General features: G+C 51.9%; 1 protein-coding gene across 1 annotated transcript; it reads right to left on the bottom strand.

The window, feature by feature from the left end:
- Positions 1-6570: 6570 nt before the first annotated feature.
- LOC129411839 (exopolyphosphatase PRUNE1-like) lies at positions 6571-16291 on the bottom strand (the record flags this gene model as incomplete). Its single annotated transcript, XM_055163955.1, has 6 exons — positions 6571-6923; positions 13087-13177; positions 13246-13404; positions 15538-15632; positions 15775-15933; positions 16045-16291. Coding segments are annotated over 6 exons (924 nt in total), but the record flags the coding sequence as incomplete, so codon positions are not given.
- Between the last annotated feature and the right edge of the window lie 135 nt (positions 16292-16426).

Raw genomic sequence — 16426 nt, 5'->3', positions numbered from 1 at the left:
AGCATCATGGGAGGTGTAGTGCACAGGGGGAGTGAGGCATCATGGGAGGTGTAGTCCTGCCTGTGCACAGGGGGAGTGAGGCATCATGGGAGGTGTAGTGAGGCCTGTGCCTGTGAGGCATCAGGGGGGTGAGTCATCTGTGCCTGTGCACAGGGGGAGTGAGGCATCATGGGAGGTGTAGTCCTGCCTGTGCACAGGGGGAGTGAGGCATCATGGGAGGTGTAGTCCTGCCTGTGCACAGGGGGAGTGAGGCATCATGGGAGGTGTAGTCCTCTGTATTTGTCGTGGTTTTTGGTGTTGTGGAGGACAGACTCTTGTTTACACTGCAGTATTTGCACCGTGTCATGTGACCGCACATTTCCTGTTATGACTCTGTTATTACAGTGGCACTATTTAAAGCATTATCCTGGAACATTAGGCTGAAGACTCCAGCTCAGGCCGCAAGAGGAGATAAAGGCCCTGTCCCAGTCACAGCGTTTACAGAGAGCTCCAAACCCCAAACCACAGCAGGTCAAAGGTCAAAGAGCCCAGCAGGTGTGTGGGCAGAGCTGAACCCCGTCTCGTGTTCTCGTCTTCTCGTGTTCTGACACTCGGAGGTTTGTGAAGCGTCAACGACTCATTTTGGTCCAAATGTTTAAAAAAAAGCTCTGCTGTAGTGTGACCCTGTGTTCAGTTTTCTTCTGCCTCCCACTTGGACGTTGGATTTGACGTCTCGTCTGAGTTTGAAGTGGATTATTCTGTTACTCCGTGGATTATGATCACGATTATTCCCACATTTTCTGAAAACGACACTTTCATTCATTTCATTTTTGAAATTTGCACTTCATCTTGTTATTTCTCCTCAGTTACAACATCAGAAACATTTACGCCGTTAAATCAAATATTTGTTCAATATCGACTCAATAAACACGACTCCCAAACCCACAGTAAAGTACTGCAGTACTACACACACACTAAAGTATTGCAGTACTACAGTAAAGTACTGCAGTAATACAGTAAAGTACTGCAGTAATACACACACACTAAAGTATTGCAGTACTACAGTAAAGTACTGCAGTAATACACACACACTAAAAGTAACAGTGATACAGTAAAGTACTGCAGTGATACAGTAAAGTACTGCAGTGATACAGTAAAGTACTGCAGTAATACACACACTAAAGTACTGCAGTAATACAGTAAAGTACTGCAGTGATACAGTAAAGTTACATACAGTAAAGTTACAGTTACAGTGATAATACTCAGTGAACTACAGTAATACACACACAGATACACAATACTGCAGTGATACAGTAAAGTACTCAGTAATACACACACTAAGTACTGCAGTACAGTAAAGTACTGCATCAGTACAGTTACAGTACTGCAAATACAGTAAAGTACAGTGATACAGTAAAGTACTGCAATACAGTAAAGTACAGTGATACAGTAAAGTACAGTGATACAGTAAAGTACACAGTAAAGTACTGCAGTAATACAGTAAAGTACAGTATACAGTAAAGTACAGTATACAGTAAAGACTACTGATACAGTACTACTACAGTAAAGTACTGCAAGTAAGTACTGCAGTACACAGTACTACAGTAAAGTACTAAAGTATACTGCAGTACTACACAGTAAAGTACAGTACACAGTAAAGTACTGCAGTAATACACACAGTACACTAAAGTACAGTAGTAAGTACTGCAGTATACAGTAAAGTACTGATACAGTAAAGTACTACAGTATACAGTAAAGTACTGCAGTAATACACACACACTAAAGTACTGCAGTAATACAGTAAAGTACAGTACAGTAAAGTACTGCAGTGATACAGTACTACAGTGATACAGTAAAGTACAGTGATACAGTAAAGTACTGCAGTAATACAGTAAAGTACTGCAGTAAGTACTGCAGTAATACAGTAGAGTACAGTAAGTACTAAGTACACTAAAGTACAGTACAGTAAAGTACTGCAGTAATACAGTAAAGTACTGTAATACAGTAAAGTACTGCAGTAATACAGTAAAGTACTGCAGTGATACAGTAAAGTACATGATACAGTAAGTACTGCAGTGATACAGTAAAGTACTGCAGTACAGTAAAGTACTGCAGTAATACACACACACTAAAGTACTGCAGTAATACAGTAAAGTACTGCAGTGATACAGTAAAGTACTGCAGTGATACAGTAAAGTACTACAGTGATACAGTAAAGTACTACAGTGATACAGACACTTCATATTTACTCGTCACAGTGGGCGGAGCCTCGTGGATTCTGACTCGGAATCGTTGCTCAGTCGACTTTTTCCTCCATCGAGCTCCGAGTCGCACCGTCCCGGGAAAAGGGGCGTGTCACGTGTCGCTAGGCAACTGACTCGGAAAAACGATTCAGAAGAATAATCGAAAGCAACAGGAGGAGGAGCCCACAGCTGGTCCAGCCCTGGTCCAGTCCTGGTCCAGTCCTGGTCCAGTCCTGGTCCAGTCCTGGTCCAGCCCTGGTCCAGTCCTGGTCCAGCCCTGGTCCAGTCCTGGTCCAGCCCTGGTCCAGTCCTGGTCCAGTCCTGGTCCAGTCCTGGTCTCATCAGCTCCGTTGGACTCCACAGTTTTTCTGTCGCTGAAGTCCGCGCTCTTGTTTCTTTCTGAAGTGTTTTTTGGTCGGTATTGAGATTTAAAACGCCACAGTTTGAACAGAAGGATCCACCGGGGTCAGAGGTCAGGGGTCAGGGGTCAGAGGTCACACACACTCGCACACTATAGGGCAGATTCATTTCTGTTTCAGATATGGATGGTCACAGTCGGGTTGGCAGAATTTCATAAACGTTCTGACTGAATCCTCCGCCGTCGGGTCGCAGGGTCAGGAGGTCAAAGGTTACAGATGATACAGGGTCCGCAGAGGGAGACACTGGACCAATCAGGACAGAGACACTGAGACACTGGACCAATCAGGACAGAGACACTGAGACACTGGACCAATCAGGACAGAGACACTGAGACACTGGACCAATCAGAGCGGTGGTTCGGGCCTCGTCACTTCCTCAGTCCTTTTGTTCAACTTTAGATGAAACCAAAAAAATTGGAGGCAGTGGAGCCATGAATACTTGAATGTTTGGACAATTTTTGGGAATATTTTAGAGTATTTTTGAAGGTACTTTGGAAGTACTTTGGGAGTACTTTAGTCTTTTGTACGTGGTGCCTGTGGTGGGTGTAACAGCTCTGTGACGTTTCATTGTGAGATAAAAAAAACAAAAAACAGCTGTGAAATAAAATGAACTTGATCTTCAAAACACAGAGTCTCGTTTCAGTGTTTACGAGGACGCCTCATTGAGGCTACAGACCAGGTTCAGACCGGGTTCAGACCGGGTTCAGACCGGGTTCAGACCGGGTTCAGACCGGGTTCAGACCGGGTTCAGACCGGGTTCAGACCGGGTTCAGACCGGGTTCAGACCGGGTTCAGACCGGGTTCAGACCGGGTTCAGACCGGTTTAGACCGGGTTCAGACCGGGTTCAGACCGGGTTCAGACCGGGTTTAGACCGGGTTTAGACCGGGTTCAGACCAGGTTCAGACCGGGTTCAGACCAGGTTCAGACCGGGTTCAGACCAGGTTCAGACCGGGTTCAGACCAGGTTTAGACCCAGTGTCCTGAGGATTTGAGTTCCAGAGTCAAAAGTGCAGTAAATTCACACTTTAAAGTGTTTTATTTTGATCGTGTTTGTTCAGTTAAACATCGACGTGTGTTGGATTTATTTATTAGAACTGAACAGTTAATAGTTATAAACGTTGTGACTTTTTCAAAAGTCGCTGTAGAAATAAAATATAAGTGTATTATAAAATATTATAAAAGGAAATTCACTCTGTGGCCTGTGATTTTAGAGTTAAATCTTAGATATTTAACTCTGTTTAATCTAAAGATTTGAGTCGTTTCAGTCATTTCTCTAGTGGAGCACATTCACACTAATGAACCACGCACACTCATGAACCACGCACACTAATGAACCACGCACATGCACACTAATGAGTTCAGATTTGACACAACTGTCTGAAGTCTGATCACTGTGTGAAAAAGCATCAAATGAGCTCAAGTCCCACCTGTTTAACTGAGCTTTTTAAAATTATTTATTTATGTATTTATTTTGGGCAAGTAAGAGATTTAGATTCTTATACAGTGGAACATGTAACATTAGTGAAATTATAATAGAAAAACCACAACAACAATGTGGTGGGGTTCTTCCAAAAAACTCAGGCTTAGGCAGGAAATGCTTTTCGGTGATTTATTGTGTCTCCAACAGTGCAAAAGGTGCCAAACGTGAGTGCAAAAATATTTACAGTGGTGGTGTGAAAAACAAAAATGACAAAAGTTTTTGGTGGACTTCCCCTTTAAGTCCGGCAAAGTTTCTCTGGTTCACTCCACCCAAGTTACCTCCACTGCAACCTGGTCGCCACTGCCCACAGAGCTGGAGAGCGCACCTTTATATCCCCGGTTTGCCCCTCCCACATTATATAATTCCCCCCAATAATCATGATTTCGCCGTTTCTACAATCAAACGGCCTATGTTCTATAGCACGATGGTTATATACCCGTAACAGCTCGCGCCCAGAATGAACAGGTCTTAAATACAACGTCTGAGAGACAGACAATACATTTAATTGCCCATGCAAATTAGTTGTTGCCCACCTGATTCCCGGAACCCACGCAACGACCGGATTTAAACTCCCAGCGCGGATGTGTCCGGGTTTGCCAGAACACACCACGGAAGGAGGCGAAGGCGGCGGCGCGAGGGGAAGTGAATGTCTGGATTGGCTTTAGATGAATTGAATAAGCGCTTCCAAGTGTGCACCCTTAGTCGCGGAAAGACACGCAGGAGATGTTGGGAGAATTTTATTGTAAAACAGTGATTTTGGTAGGAACTGGTACGGCGAGCGGTGCGCAATAACTACGGCGCGCATCTTCACGTGCTCTCCCCCAGGACGGCGTTGTTAGGGACGAGCCTCCGTCACAAACAACAACAACAAAACACTGCTCCAAAAGGAGTGAGAAGAAGAAACCTTATTTAATCCAACTTCCTCTTCTACTTTAACAGGAGTTTTCTTTTGCATTTTACATTAAACTCTTTGAACTATTTACAAATGCAGACAAAGAGTCAGTGTTGTAGCTCGGCAACTTAACCTCATCATCTTGCAGTTACACAGAACATCGTAGGTTCTAATATTAAGACCCTCTGTTGATTCACTGTGGTCAGAGTTTGTTTATTTGCTCTGGTCCTCTGCACCTCGACCTGTTGAGGAAATAACTGGAATAATTCATTCTGAACAAATATCAAACGTGACTGAGCTCAGGACGTTTAAATGACACAGTTTTCTTTGGATAAAAAGCAACGTTTGTGTCTCTGGGCTCAGGTCCTGCACACGACGACATCTTCAGAATCACCACGACGACGACATCTTCAGAATCACCATGACGACATCTTCAGAATCACCATGACGACGACATCTTCAGAATCACCATGACGACATCTTCAGAATGCAGTTGTCTGAAGACTGGCCCTTGCAGCCGAGCATTTTACTGTGTCACCAAAACCGTCACAGTGTCGCACAAATAATCTCCAACTGTCTTCTCTTAGAACAAGTGATGAGTGTTTAAGTTTATTAAAGGGAATTGAACCTTTCTGCAGGAGGAAAAGTCCCTGAGCTCCTCCAAAAACGACCCACGAGACTCAATTTTTAAAAATCCATTTGAAATGAACTAAGTTAATAGTCGATGTTTTTATGACTTTAAACTCATCAGAATCTGACAAAGTTTCTCTGGTAAAAATTTGATCAACATCTGTGTCACATGAGGAACCGAGGCTCTAAAGAAGATCAAACCTGGACTGAGACTCTCCACCGTCCACATGAAAACTCAGAACAGAGTGAGATTTGTGTCAGAAATGTTCATTCTCTCAAATATTCAGGTTCAGTTAGTTTATAAAGATCTGCTTGGAGTAAATTGATCTTGGACCTCAAAAGTTAGAAAAAAAAAATTTAGCGGCAAATAAATGTGAGATTTAGTTGCTAAATGTGAGATTTAATAAAGACACAATATTTGACAAAAATTCAGAATCTATGACCAAGAATCTACAATAAAACAAATGTTCATCATCTTCACTCTTTTGATGTTCTGGTCTCAAACATGTTTATAAATTAAAGTTTCAGAAAAAGTGAACATGGCTCCAACATTTCAACGAACCAAAACTCAGGAACGACTCAAGGGACTGAGATAAAATTTGAAATTCTTTCATTTGGTGATTTTAGAAATGTTTTGAAATTTTTTCAGCCAAATCTGAGATGGATCATAGCGGAGGGCGGCTGATTTAATACAGAATGACCCTCTTATGTCACAGATAATACTCCCTACAGTTGTACAGTTCACTTATGTCACAGATAAATTCACTCTCTTGCAGTTGTACGTTGGATGTCTTTCGTTTTTTACACTGAAATCAGTCGACTGCAACATGAGCAGGAAATGGACGGTACCCTGACCATATTTGGATGCAGTTTGTGTGGAAACAGTGAAAAACACTTATTTTATACATCAAGAAACATTTTTCCAAGTTTGGGTTGAAGTTTTTTAATTAAAAACATCCTGAGCTGCACTGCCGCTCCGCTCCACCAGGGGGCACCAAACAGGACTACAAACATGGAGCCTGCTGAAATAACAGGACTACAAACATGGAGCCTGCTGAAACTCAAAGCTGTTTATAAATATTAATTAAGTACTGGTTCAGTCCTGGTCTAGTCCTGGTTCAGTCTGGTCTGGAGCTCTGTGGGGCTCAGTCCTCGGTCCAGGGGGCATCCTTCCACCAGACTGTTGACCGGAGTGGGCGGGACCACGAGCTCCTGACCGCTGTGCCACAGGAAGTCCTTCAGCAGCGGCAGCAGCTTCTTCCTGGACGCCACGCTGTTCCCTGCACAGACCAGACCAAGACCAAGTCCGGTTTAACCAAGATCTTAACCAGGATCATAACCAGGATCATAACCAGGATCATAACCAGGACCACAACCAGGACCACGCAGCGGGAATTACAGACGGGGTATTTTTAATTTAATGTTTAAGGACGTCACAGTCGCATTAGACGAGTCAGACGCTTTGAGAGTTTTAGCACAAGTGCAGTTTTCAACACGTCCATATAAAAAAATAATAAAATATAAATAAAAATCTAAACTACATGAATAAAAACAGATAAGACAAGAAACATACAGATCAAATATAGACAGGACATTTTCAGTGAGAGCAGCAGCAGCAGCAGCAGCAGCAGCAGCAGCAGCAGCAGCAGCAGCAGCAGCAGCAGCAGCAGCAGCAGCAGCAGCAGCAGCACAGTAAGACAAAAGAACTTACAAAAGAACAAGACAAGACAAGATTAAAACTAGACAAGGACAGACAAGTTAGAGCAGCAGCAGCAGCAGCAGCAGCAGCAGCAGCAGCAGCAGCAGCAGCAGCAGCAGCAGCACGTTAAGGACACTTACAAAAGAACTTAAGACGATTAAAAACTGGTCAAATGTTCCAAGTTAAACAGTTATGTTGGTTTAAATGTTGCAGTTGTGGCTTTTGTCTGGACTTTTTCTCAAGGACCTTCAGGGTTTGTTTACACGAAGACGACAAAGCGACAAAATATTTGATCGTTAGTGTGTTTTGTTTAGATGGTGACGGCGTTTCTGTCGACAAGACGCGTGTTTACGACACACGAACGACAACACGACCGACACACGAACCGACACACACGAACCCGACACACCGAACCTCAACACACGAACACACACACGAACCTCACACACACGAACCCGACACACACGAACCCGACACACACACACGAACCGACACACACGAACCGAACACGAACCCACACACGAACGAACCTACCCGACACACACGAACCGACACACCCGACACACACGAACCCGACACACACGAACCGACACACACGACACACACGAACCCGACACACGAACGACACACACGAACCCGACACACGAACCCGAACCGACACACACGACACCCGACACACACGAACCCGACAACACGAACCCGACACGAACCCGACACACACGACCGACACACACGAACCCGACACACGAACCGACACACACGAACCTCACACACACGAACCCGACACACACGAACACACGACCGACACACGAACAGACACACACGATCACCCGACACCGACACCGCGAACCCGAACACACACACACCGACACACCGAACACACACGGACCGAACCCGACACACACGAACCCGACACACACGAACCCGACACACACGAACCGACACACACGAACTCACACCAAACCCGACAATACACACCGACACACGAACCCGACGACCCACGACCCCGACACACACGAACCCGACACACACGAACCGAACCACACACGAACCGACGACACACACGAACGAACACACGACCACACACACGACACACCCCGACAACCGACCCGACACACACACAGAACCGACACACACGAACCCGACACACACACGAACCCGACAACACACGACCACACACCAACCCGACACACACGAACCCGACACACACGAACCGACACGACACACACGAACCCACACACCGAACCGACACACACACGAACCACACAACGACACACACGACCACGACGACCACACACGAACCGACACAACACAACACACCGAACGAACACACGAACCTCACACACACAAACGCCGACACACACACGACGCCGACACACAACGATTCCGACACACACCGAACGAACCCGACACACGACGAACCGGACACACACGAACACGACGACCACACACGACCCGACACGACACCACGAAACACGACACACACGAACACGACGACACACCGACGACACACACGAACCCGACACACACGAACCCGACAACACGAACCCGACACACACGAACGACACACACCGACACACCGAACCCGACACACACGACCCACACACACGAACCCGACTAACACACACACACGAACCGACACACACGAACCCGACCACAAACCCGACACACACGAACCCGACACACACGACCCGACGACACACACACCACGAACCCGACACACCGAACCCGACACACACGAAACCTCACACACACAAACCCGACACACACAAACCCGACACACACGAACCCGACACACACGAACCCGGACACACACACAAACGACACACACGACAGCCCGACACACACGACCCGACACACACGAACCCGACACACACGAACCCGACACACACGAACCCGACACACACGAACCGACACACACACCGACACCGACACCGACACCGAACACGACGAACCGACACACACAACCCGACACACACGAACCCGACACACACGAACCCCACACACACGAACCCACACACCCACACACACACGAACCCGACACACACGAACCCACACACACACGACACCCGACACACACACGAACCCGACACACACGACACACGAACCCGACACACACGAACACACACGAACACCACGACACACACCGACACCCCGACACACACGAAGCCGACACACACACGAACCCGACACACACGAACCTCACACACACGACACCCGACACACAACGACACACGACACACACGAACCCTACACGCACACGAACCCGACACACACGAACCCGACACACACGAACCTCACACGCACACGCACACGAACCGACACACGAACACACACACGAACCCGACACACACGAACCTCACGACACACACACCCGACACCCGACACACACGAACCCGACACACACGAACCTCACGCACACAGTCCACTTCCACACATGTTTGTGTCACCGTCTCGTCTAAACGCAGAATAAAAAGTGAGGACGCGTCATAAACGAGGAGTCGGTTTGTAATGAGCAGAGGTTCAGTGCAGCTGAGGACGACTGGGACATGAGGTGATACGAGAAGTTCGATGACAGAAGATCATTGTGCTCATGAAGAGTTTTGAAGTCTGGAGCGTTAGATCTTTACGTATAAACGAAGCAATGGAGAGTAGTTTTAATCTTCTTCGTCAGTATTTAGTGAGAACGTCGTCTGAGTTCAGTGAAGAGGCTCGACATCTGGAGTCAGACTTTGTCTTATGAACAGGATTTTTCTGACGAACAAAATAATGAAAAAATGTCAGGATCCAGTGTCTCGGGTGAAGGGCACAGCAGCGAGAACAGAGACGAGCCCCAAGAGCCAAATGTGAGTCACAGGAGCCAGAGTCAGAAGGAGCCAGAAGAACCTCTGGAGAACTTCCTGTTTGACACACGACGGTGAGAGTCAGAGATGAACTCTCATGTGCACGATCTGTGTGTTTGGACATGGACAGGACAGGTGGAGGACAGGTGAGGACAGGTGGAGGACAGGTGAGAGGACAGGTGAGAGGACAGGTGAGAGGACAGGTGGAGGACAGGTGAGAGGACAGGTAGGAGGTGAGGACAGGTGGAGGACAGGTGAGAGGACAGGTGAGAGGACAGGTGGAGGACAGGTGGAGGACAGGTGAGAGGACAGGTGGAGGACAGGTGAGAGGACAGGTGGGACAGGTGAGACAGGACAGGTGGACAGACAGGTGAGAGGACAGGTGAGAGGACAGGTGGAGGACAGGTGGAGGTGGAGGACAGGTGGAGGTGGAGGACAGGTGGAGGACAGGTGAGAGGACAGGTGAGGAGACAGGTGACACAGGTGGAGGACAGGTGACAGGAGGACAGGTGAGAGGACAGGTGAGAGGAGGACAGGTGGAGGACAGGTGGAGGACAGGTGGAGGACAGGTGGAGAGGACAGGTGAGGACAGGTGGAGGACAGGTGAGAGACAGTGGAGGACAGGTGAGAGGACAGGTGGAGGACAGGTGAGGAGGTGGACAGGTGGAGGACAGGTGAGAGAGGACAGGTGAGAGGAGGTGGAGGACAGGTGGAGGACAGGTGAGAGGAAGGTGGAGGACAGGTGAGAGGACAGGTGAGAGACAGGTGGAGGACAGGTGGAGGACAGGTGGAGGACAGGTGGACAGGACAGGTGAGAGGACAGGTGAGAGGACAGGTGAGAGGACAGGTGAGGACAGGTGAGGACAGGTGGAGGACAGGTGAGAGGACAGGTGAGAGGACAGGTGACAGGTGGAGGACAGGTGGAGGACAGTGAGAGGACAGGTGAGAGGACAGTGAGAGGACAGGTGAGAGGACAGGTGAGAGACAGGTGACGAGGACAGGTGGAGGACAGGTGGAGGACAGGTGAGAGGACAGGTGGAGGACAGGTGGACAGGTGAGAGGACAGGTGAGGACAGGAGAGGACAGGTGAGAGGACAGGTGGAGGACAGGTGGAGGAACAGGTGAGAGGACAGGTGAGAGGACAGGTGGAGGACAGGTGGACAGGTGAGGACAGGGGAGGACAGGTGACAGGTGAGGACAGGTGGAGGACAGGTGGGACAGGTGAGAGGACAGGTGAGGACAGGTGGGACAGGTGGAGGACAGGTGAGAGGACAGGTGAGGACAGGTCAGGTGGAGGACAGGTGGAGGACAGGTGGAGGACAGGTGGGAGGACAGGTGAGAGGACAGGTGAGGACAGGTGGAGGACAGGTGAGAGACAGGTGAGGACAGGTGGAGGACAGGTGAGAGGACAGGTGTGGAGGACAGGTGAGGACAGGTGAGAGGACAGGTGAGAGGACAGAGGACAGTGAGGACAGGTGAGGACAGGTGAGGAGGACAGGTGAGAGGGACAGGTGAGGTGGAGGACAGGTGAGAGGACAGGTGAGAGGACAGGTGAGGAGGTGGAGGACAGGTGAGGACAGGTGGAGACAGGTGAGAGGACAGGTGAGAGGACAGGTGGAGGACAGGTGGAGGACAGGTGAGGACAGGTGGAGGACAGGTGGAGGACAGGTGAGAGGAGAGGACAGAGGACAGGTGGAGGACAGGTGGAGGACAGGACAGGTGAGAGACAGGTGGACAGGGAGGTGAAGGTGGAGGACAGGTGTGAGGACAGGTGAGAGGACAGGTGGAGGACAGGAGGACAGGTGAGAGGACAGGTGGAGGACAGGTGGAGGACAGGTGGAGGACAGGTGAGACAGGGACAGGTGGAGGACAGGTGAGAGGACAGGTGGAGGACAGGGACAGGTGGAGACAGGTGGACAGGTGGAGGACAGGTGGAGGACAGGGGTGAGGACAGGTGAGAGGACAGGTGGAGGACAGGTGGAGGACAGGTGACAGGTGAGGACAGACAGTAGAGGACAGGTGAGAGGACAGGAGAGGACAGGTGGAGGACAGGTGGAGGACAGGTGGAGAGGACAGGTGGAGGACAGGTGAGACAGGGACAGGAGGACAGGTGGAGGACAGGTGGAGGACAGGTGGACAGGTGAGAGACAGGTGGAGGACAGGAGGACAGTGGGACAGTGGAGGACAGGTGAGAGGACAGGTGACGAGGACAGGTGGGAACAGGTGGAGGACAGGTGAGAGGACAGGTGGAGGACAGGTGAGAGACAGGGGAGGACAGGTGGACAGGTGGAGGAGGGACAGGTGGAGGACAGGTGAGGAGGACAGGTGAGAGGACAGGTGAGGACAGGTGACAGGTGAGGACAGGTGAGGTGGAGACAGGTGAGAGGACAGGTAGGAGGTGGGGACAGGTGGAGGACAGGTGGAGGACAGGTGAGGACAGGTGAGAGACAGTGTGAGGACAGGTGGAGGACAGGACAGGTGGAGGACAGGTGGAGGACAGGTGAGAGGACAGGTGGAGGACAGGTGACAGGTGGAGGACAGGTGGAGGACAGGACAGGTGGAAGGACAGGTGAGAGGACAGGTGAGGAGGACAGGTGAGGAGGACAGGTGGAGGACAGGTGGAGGACAGGTGAGAGGACAGGACAGGTGGAGGACAGGTGGAGGACAGGTAGAGGACAGGTGGAGGACAGGACAGGTGAGAGGACAGGTGGACAGGTGAGAGGACAGGTGGACAGTGGACAGGACAGGTGAGGTGGACAGGTGGAGGACAGGTGGAGGACAGGTGGAGGACAGGTGGACAGGTGAGAGGACAGGTGGAGGACAGGTGGACAGGTGGAGGACAGGTGGAGGACAGGTGGACAGGTGAGAGGACAGGTGGAGGACAGGTGAGGACAGGTGTACCTTGGTGGAAGGCGGTGACGTGTGGATGGACACAGCTGATTGGCCGAAGGTCCAGGGCGGGGTTTTCTGCCTGTTCCAGGTAAAGACTCACCTGAAGAGACCAGAGTTAGACCAGGACTGAACCAGGACTAAACCAGGACTAAACCGTGGGAGACTTGCCTGCTCTCTGATTGGCTGGCTGAGACTGAACACTCCGAGCTCTCTGATTGGTCGCTGGGTCGCAGTGAAAGAGATTGACATGAGCAGGAGCGAATCAAATCCCATCTTCTGAGTGAAGGCCGAGAGCTCCGCCTCCACGTCAGCGCGACACAGGAAGTCCTGGAACCACAACAGGAAGTGATCAAAGTTCTGCTCAGAAGCTGTTTACCAAAGTTCTTACGGAGAACGAGGTGGAGTCAAACGTTTAAGAGAAACATGAAGATCGTCCACAGATTTACGACGGAATAAAAACACGACACAATGAGAGAAGAAAAGAACAAACGTCAAACCATCAACACCAGAGACAAACATCTGTGGACAAACGTCTGCTGGAGGAGGACGAGGAGGAGGACGAGGGAGGAGGAGGACGAGGAGGAGGACGAGGAGGAGGACGAGGAGAGGACGAGGACGAGACGAAGGAGGAGGAGGAGGAGGAGGAGGAGGACGAGGAGAGGAGAGGAGGAGACGAGGACGAGGAGGAGGAGGAGGACGAGGGAGGACGAGGAGGAGGAGGAGAGGACGAGGAGGAGGGAGGAGGAGGAGGAGGAGACGAGGGACGAGGACGAGGACGAGGACGAGGAGGAGGAGGAGGACGAGGAGGAGGACGAGGACGAGGAGGAGGACGAGGAGGAGGACGAGGAGGACGAGGACGAGGAGAGACGAGGAGGAGGAGGAGGACGAGGAGGAGGACGAGGAGGAGGACGAGGACGAGGAGGACGAGGAGGAGAGGACGAGGAGGAGACGAGGACGAGGACGAGGACGAGGAGGACGAGGACGAGGAGGAGGACGAGGAGGAGGAGGAGGGAGGAGGACGAGGAGGAGGACGAGGAGGAGGACGAGGAGGAGGAGGACGAGGAGGACGAGGAGGAGGAGGAGGAGGACGAGGAGACGAGGAGGACGAGGAGGACGAGGACGAGGAGGAGGAGGAGGACGAGGAGGAGGAGGAGGACGAGGAGGAGGAGGAGGAGGAGGAGGACGAGGACGAGGACGAGGAGGAGGACGAGGACGAGGAGGAGGACGAGAGGAGGACGAGGAGGACGAGGAGGAGGAGGACGAGGAGGAGGAGGAGGAGGAGGAGGAGGACGAGGAGGAGGACGAGGAGGAGGGAGGACGAGGACGAGGAGGAGGAGGACGAGGACGAGGACGAGGAGGAGGACGAGGACGAGGAGGAGGAGGAGGACGAGGAGGAGGACGAGGAGGAGGACGAGGAGGAGGAGGAGGAGGAGGACGAGGAGGAGGAGGACGAGGAGGAGGACGAGGAGGAGGACAGGAGGAGACGAGGAGGAGGAGGACGAGGAGGACGAGGAGGACGAGGACGAGGAGGAGGGAGGAGGACGAGGAGAGGACGAGGAGGACGAGGAGGAGGAGGAGGACGAGGAGGAGGAGGAGGACGAGGAGGAGGACGGAGGAGGAGGAGGAGGAGGACGAGGAGGAGGAGGACGAGGAGGACGAGGAGGAGACGAGGAGGAGGAGAGGAGAGAGAGGACGAGGAGGACGAGGAGAGAGGACGAGGAGGAGGAGAGGAGGAGGAGGACGAGGAGGAGGAGGAGGAGGAGGAGGAGGAGGAGGACGAGGACGAGGAGGAGGAGGACGAGGAGAGGACGAGAGGAGGAGGAGGAGGACGAGGAGGACGAGGAGGAGGAGGAGGACGAGGAGGAGGAGGAGGAGGGAGGAGGGAGGAGGAGGAGGAGGAGGAGGAGGAGGAGGAGGACGAGGAGGAGGAGAGGACGAGGAGGAGGAGGAGGGAGGAGGAGAGGAGGAGGACGAGGAGGAGGGAGGAGGAGGACGGAGGAGGAGGAGGAGGAGGAGGAGGAGGACGAGGAGGGAGGAGGAGAGGAGGAGGAGGGAGGAGGACGAGGAGAGGAGGAGGAGGACGAGGAGGAGGAGAGAGAGGAGGACGAGGAGAGGAGGACGAGGGAGGACGAGGACGAGGAGGAGGAGGACAGGAGGAGGAGGAGGGAGGAGAGAGAGGACGAGGAGGAGGAGGAGGAGGACGAGGAGGAGGACGAGGAGGAGGAGGAGGAGGAGGAGGAGGAGGAGGAGGAGGAGGAGGACGAGGACGAGGAGGAGGAGGACGAGAGAGGAGAGAGGAGGAGGAGGAGAGGAGGGAGGAGGAGGACGGAGGAGGAGGACGAGGAGGAGGACGAGAGAGAGGACAGGAGGAGGAGGAGAGGAGGAGGACGAGGAGGAGAGGAGGACGAGGAGGAGGAGGAGGAGAGGAGGGAGGAGGAGGAGAGGAGGAGGGTGTAGTACCTGTAGTGGGAGGTAGAGGACGCTGATGCCAAGGTTCAGGTCGGGTCCAGACACAGACTTCAGATCCTTCAACAACATCTGCTCCGAGTTCAGACCTGAAACAGACCAGGACTAAACCATTACCAGACCAGGACCAGACCAGGGCTAAACCAGGACTAAACCAGGACTAAACCAGGACTAAACCCGGACTAATCCCGGACTAATCCCGGACTAATCTAGGACCAGAGCAGGTCTTACCGCTGACGTTGAACTTGGCCTGCTGCAGCTCGGTGAACAGCTCAGATCTTTGGGGCAGAGTCTGGACTTTGGTCTGGAGCTGAAGAACCACCTCTGAGTCTTTAGGAGTCACTTTCCCCGCCTCAGGAGCCAAGTCCACACAGTCCACCAGGATGGTCCCTGCAAGAGCCCGAGAAGAACCAGGACTGAACCGGGACTGAACCAGGTCAGAACCAAGGGGTGGGGCTGAGGGGGCGGGGCTGGGTGTGAGGGGGCGGGGCTGGGTGTTACCGTAGAGCAGAGTGGCGATCTGAGCGTCCAGCAGCTGTGGCGCCCTCTGCAGGACTCTCTCTGCCACCAGCGTCGCACATGACCCCACGGGCTCCACGGCAACGGAACAGGAAGTGACGGGCTCCACGGCAACGGGACAGGAAGTGACTCGCTCCAGTTTGTGGTGATCGATGACTTCGAGCACCGCCCCCTCCAGGTCGCTGTCAGAACTGCACAGAGACAAATCCACAACATCACGACATGTCAACGTTTACCGAGCGTTTCTAGAACGATTGTGTCCCCGCCGCCGCCGCCGCCGCCGCCGCCTGTTTGAAGAGCGGCGGCATCTGACGAGTCTCATTTGGACTAAACCTGAACATAAACCCGACTGTGAAGATAAATT

Source organism: Boleophthalmus pectinirostris, unplaced genomic scaffold (genome assembly GCF_026225935.1).
Source record: "Boleophthalmus pectinirostris isolate CB_2022bp ecotype Guang Dong unplaced genomic scaffold, ASM2622593v1 HiC_scaffold_6, whole genome shotgun sequence".
Lineage (NCBI taxonomy): Eukaryota > Metazoa > Chordata > Actinopteri > Gobiiformes > Gobiidae > Boleophthalmus > Boleophthalmus pectinirostris.
This window is presented reverse-complemented; position numbering and strand designations above follow the sequence as displayed.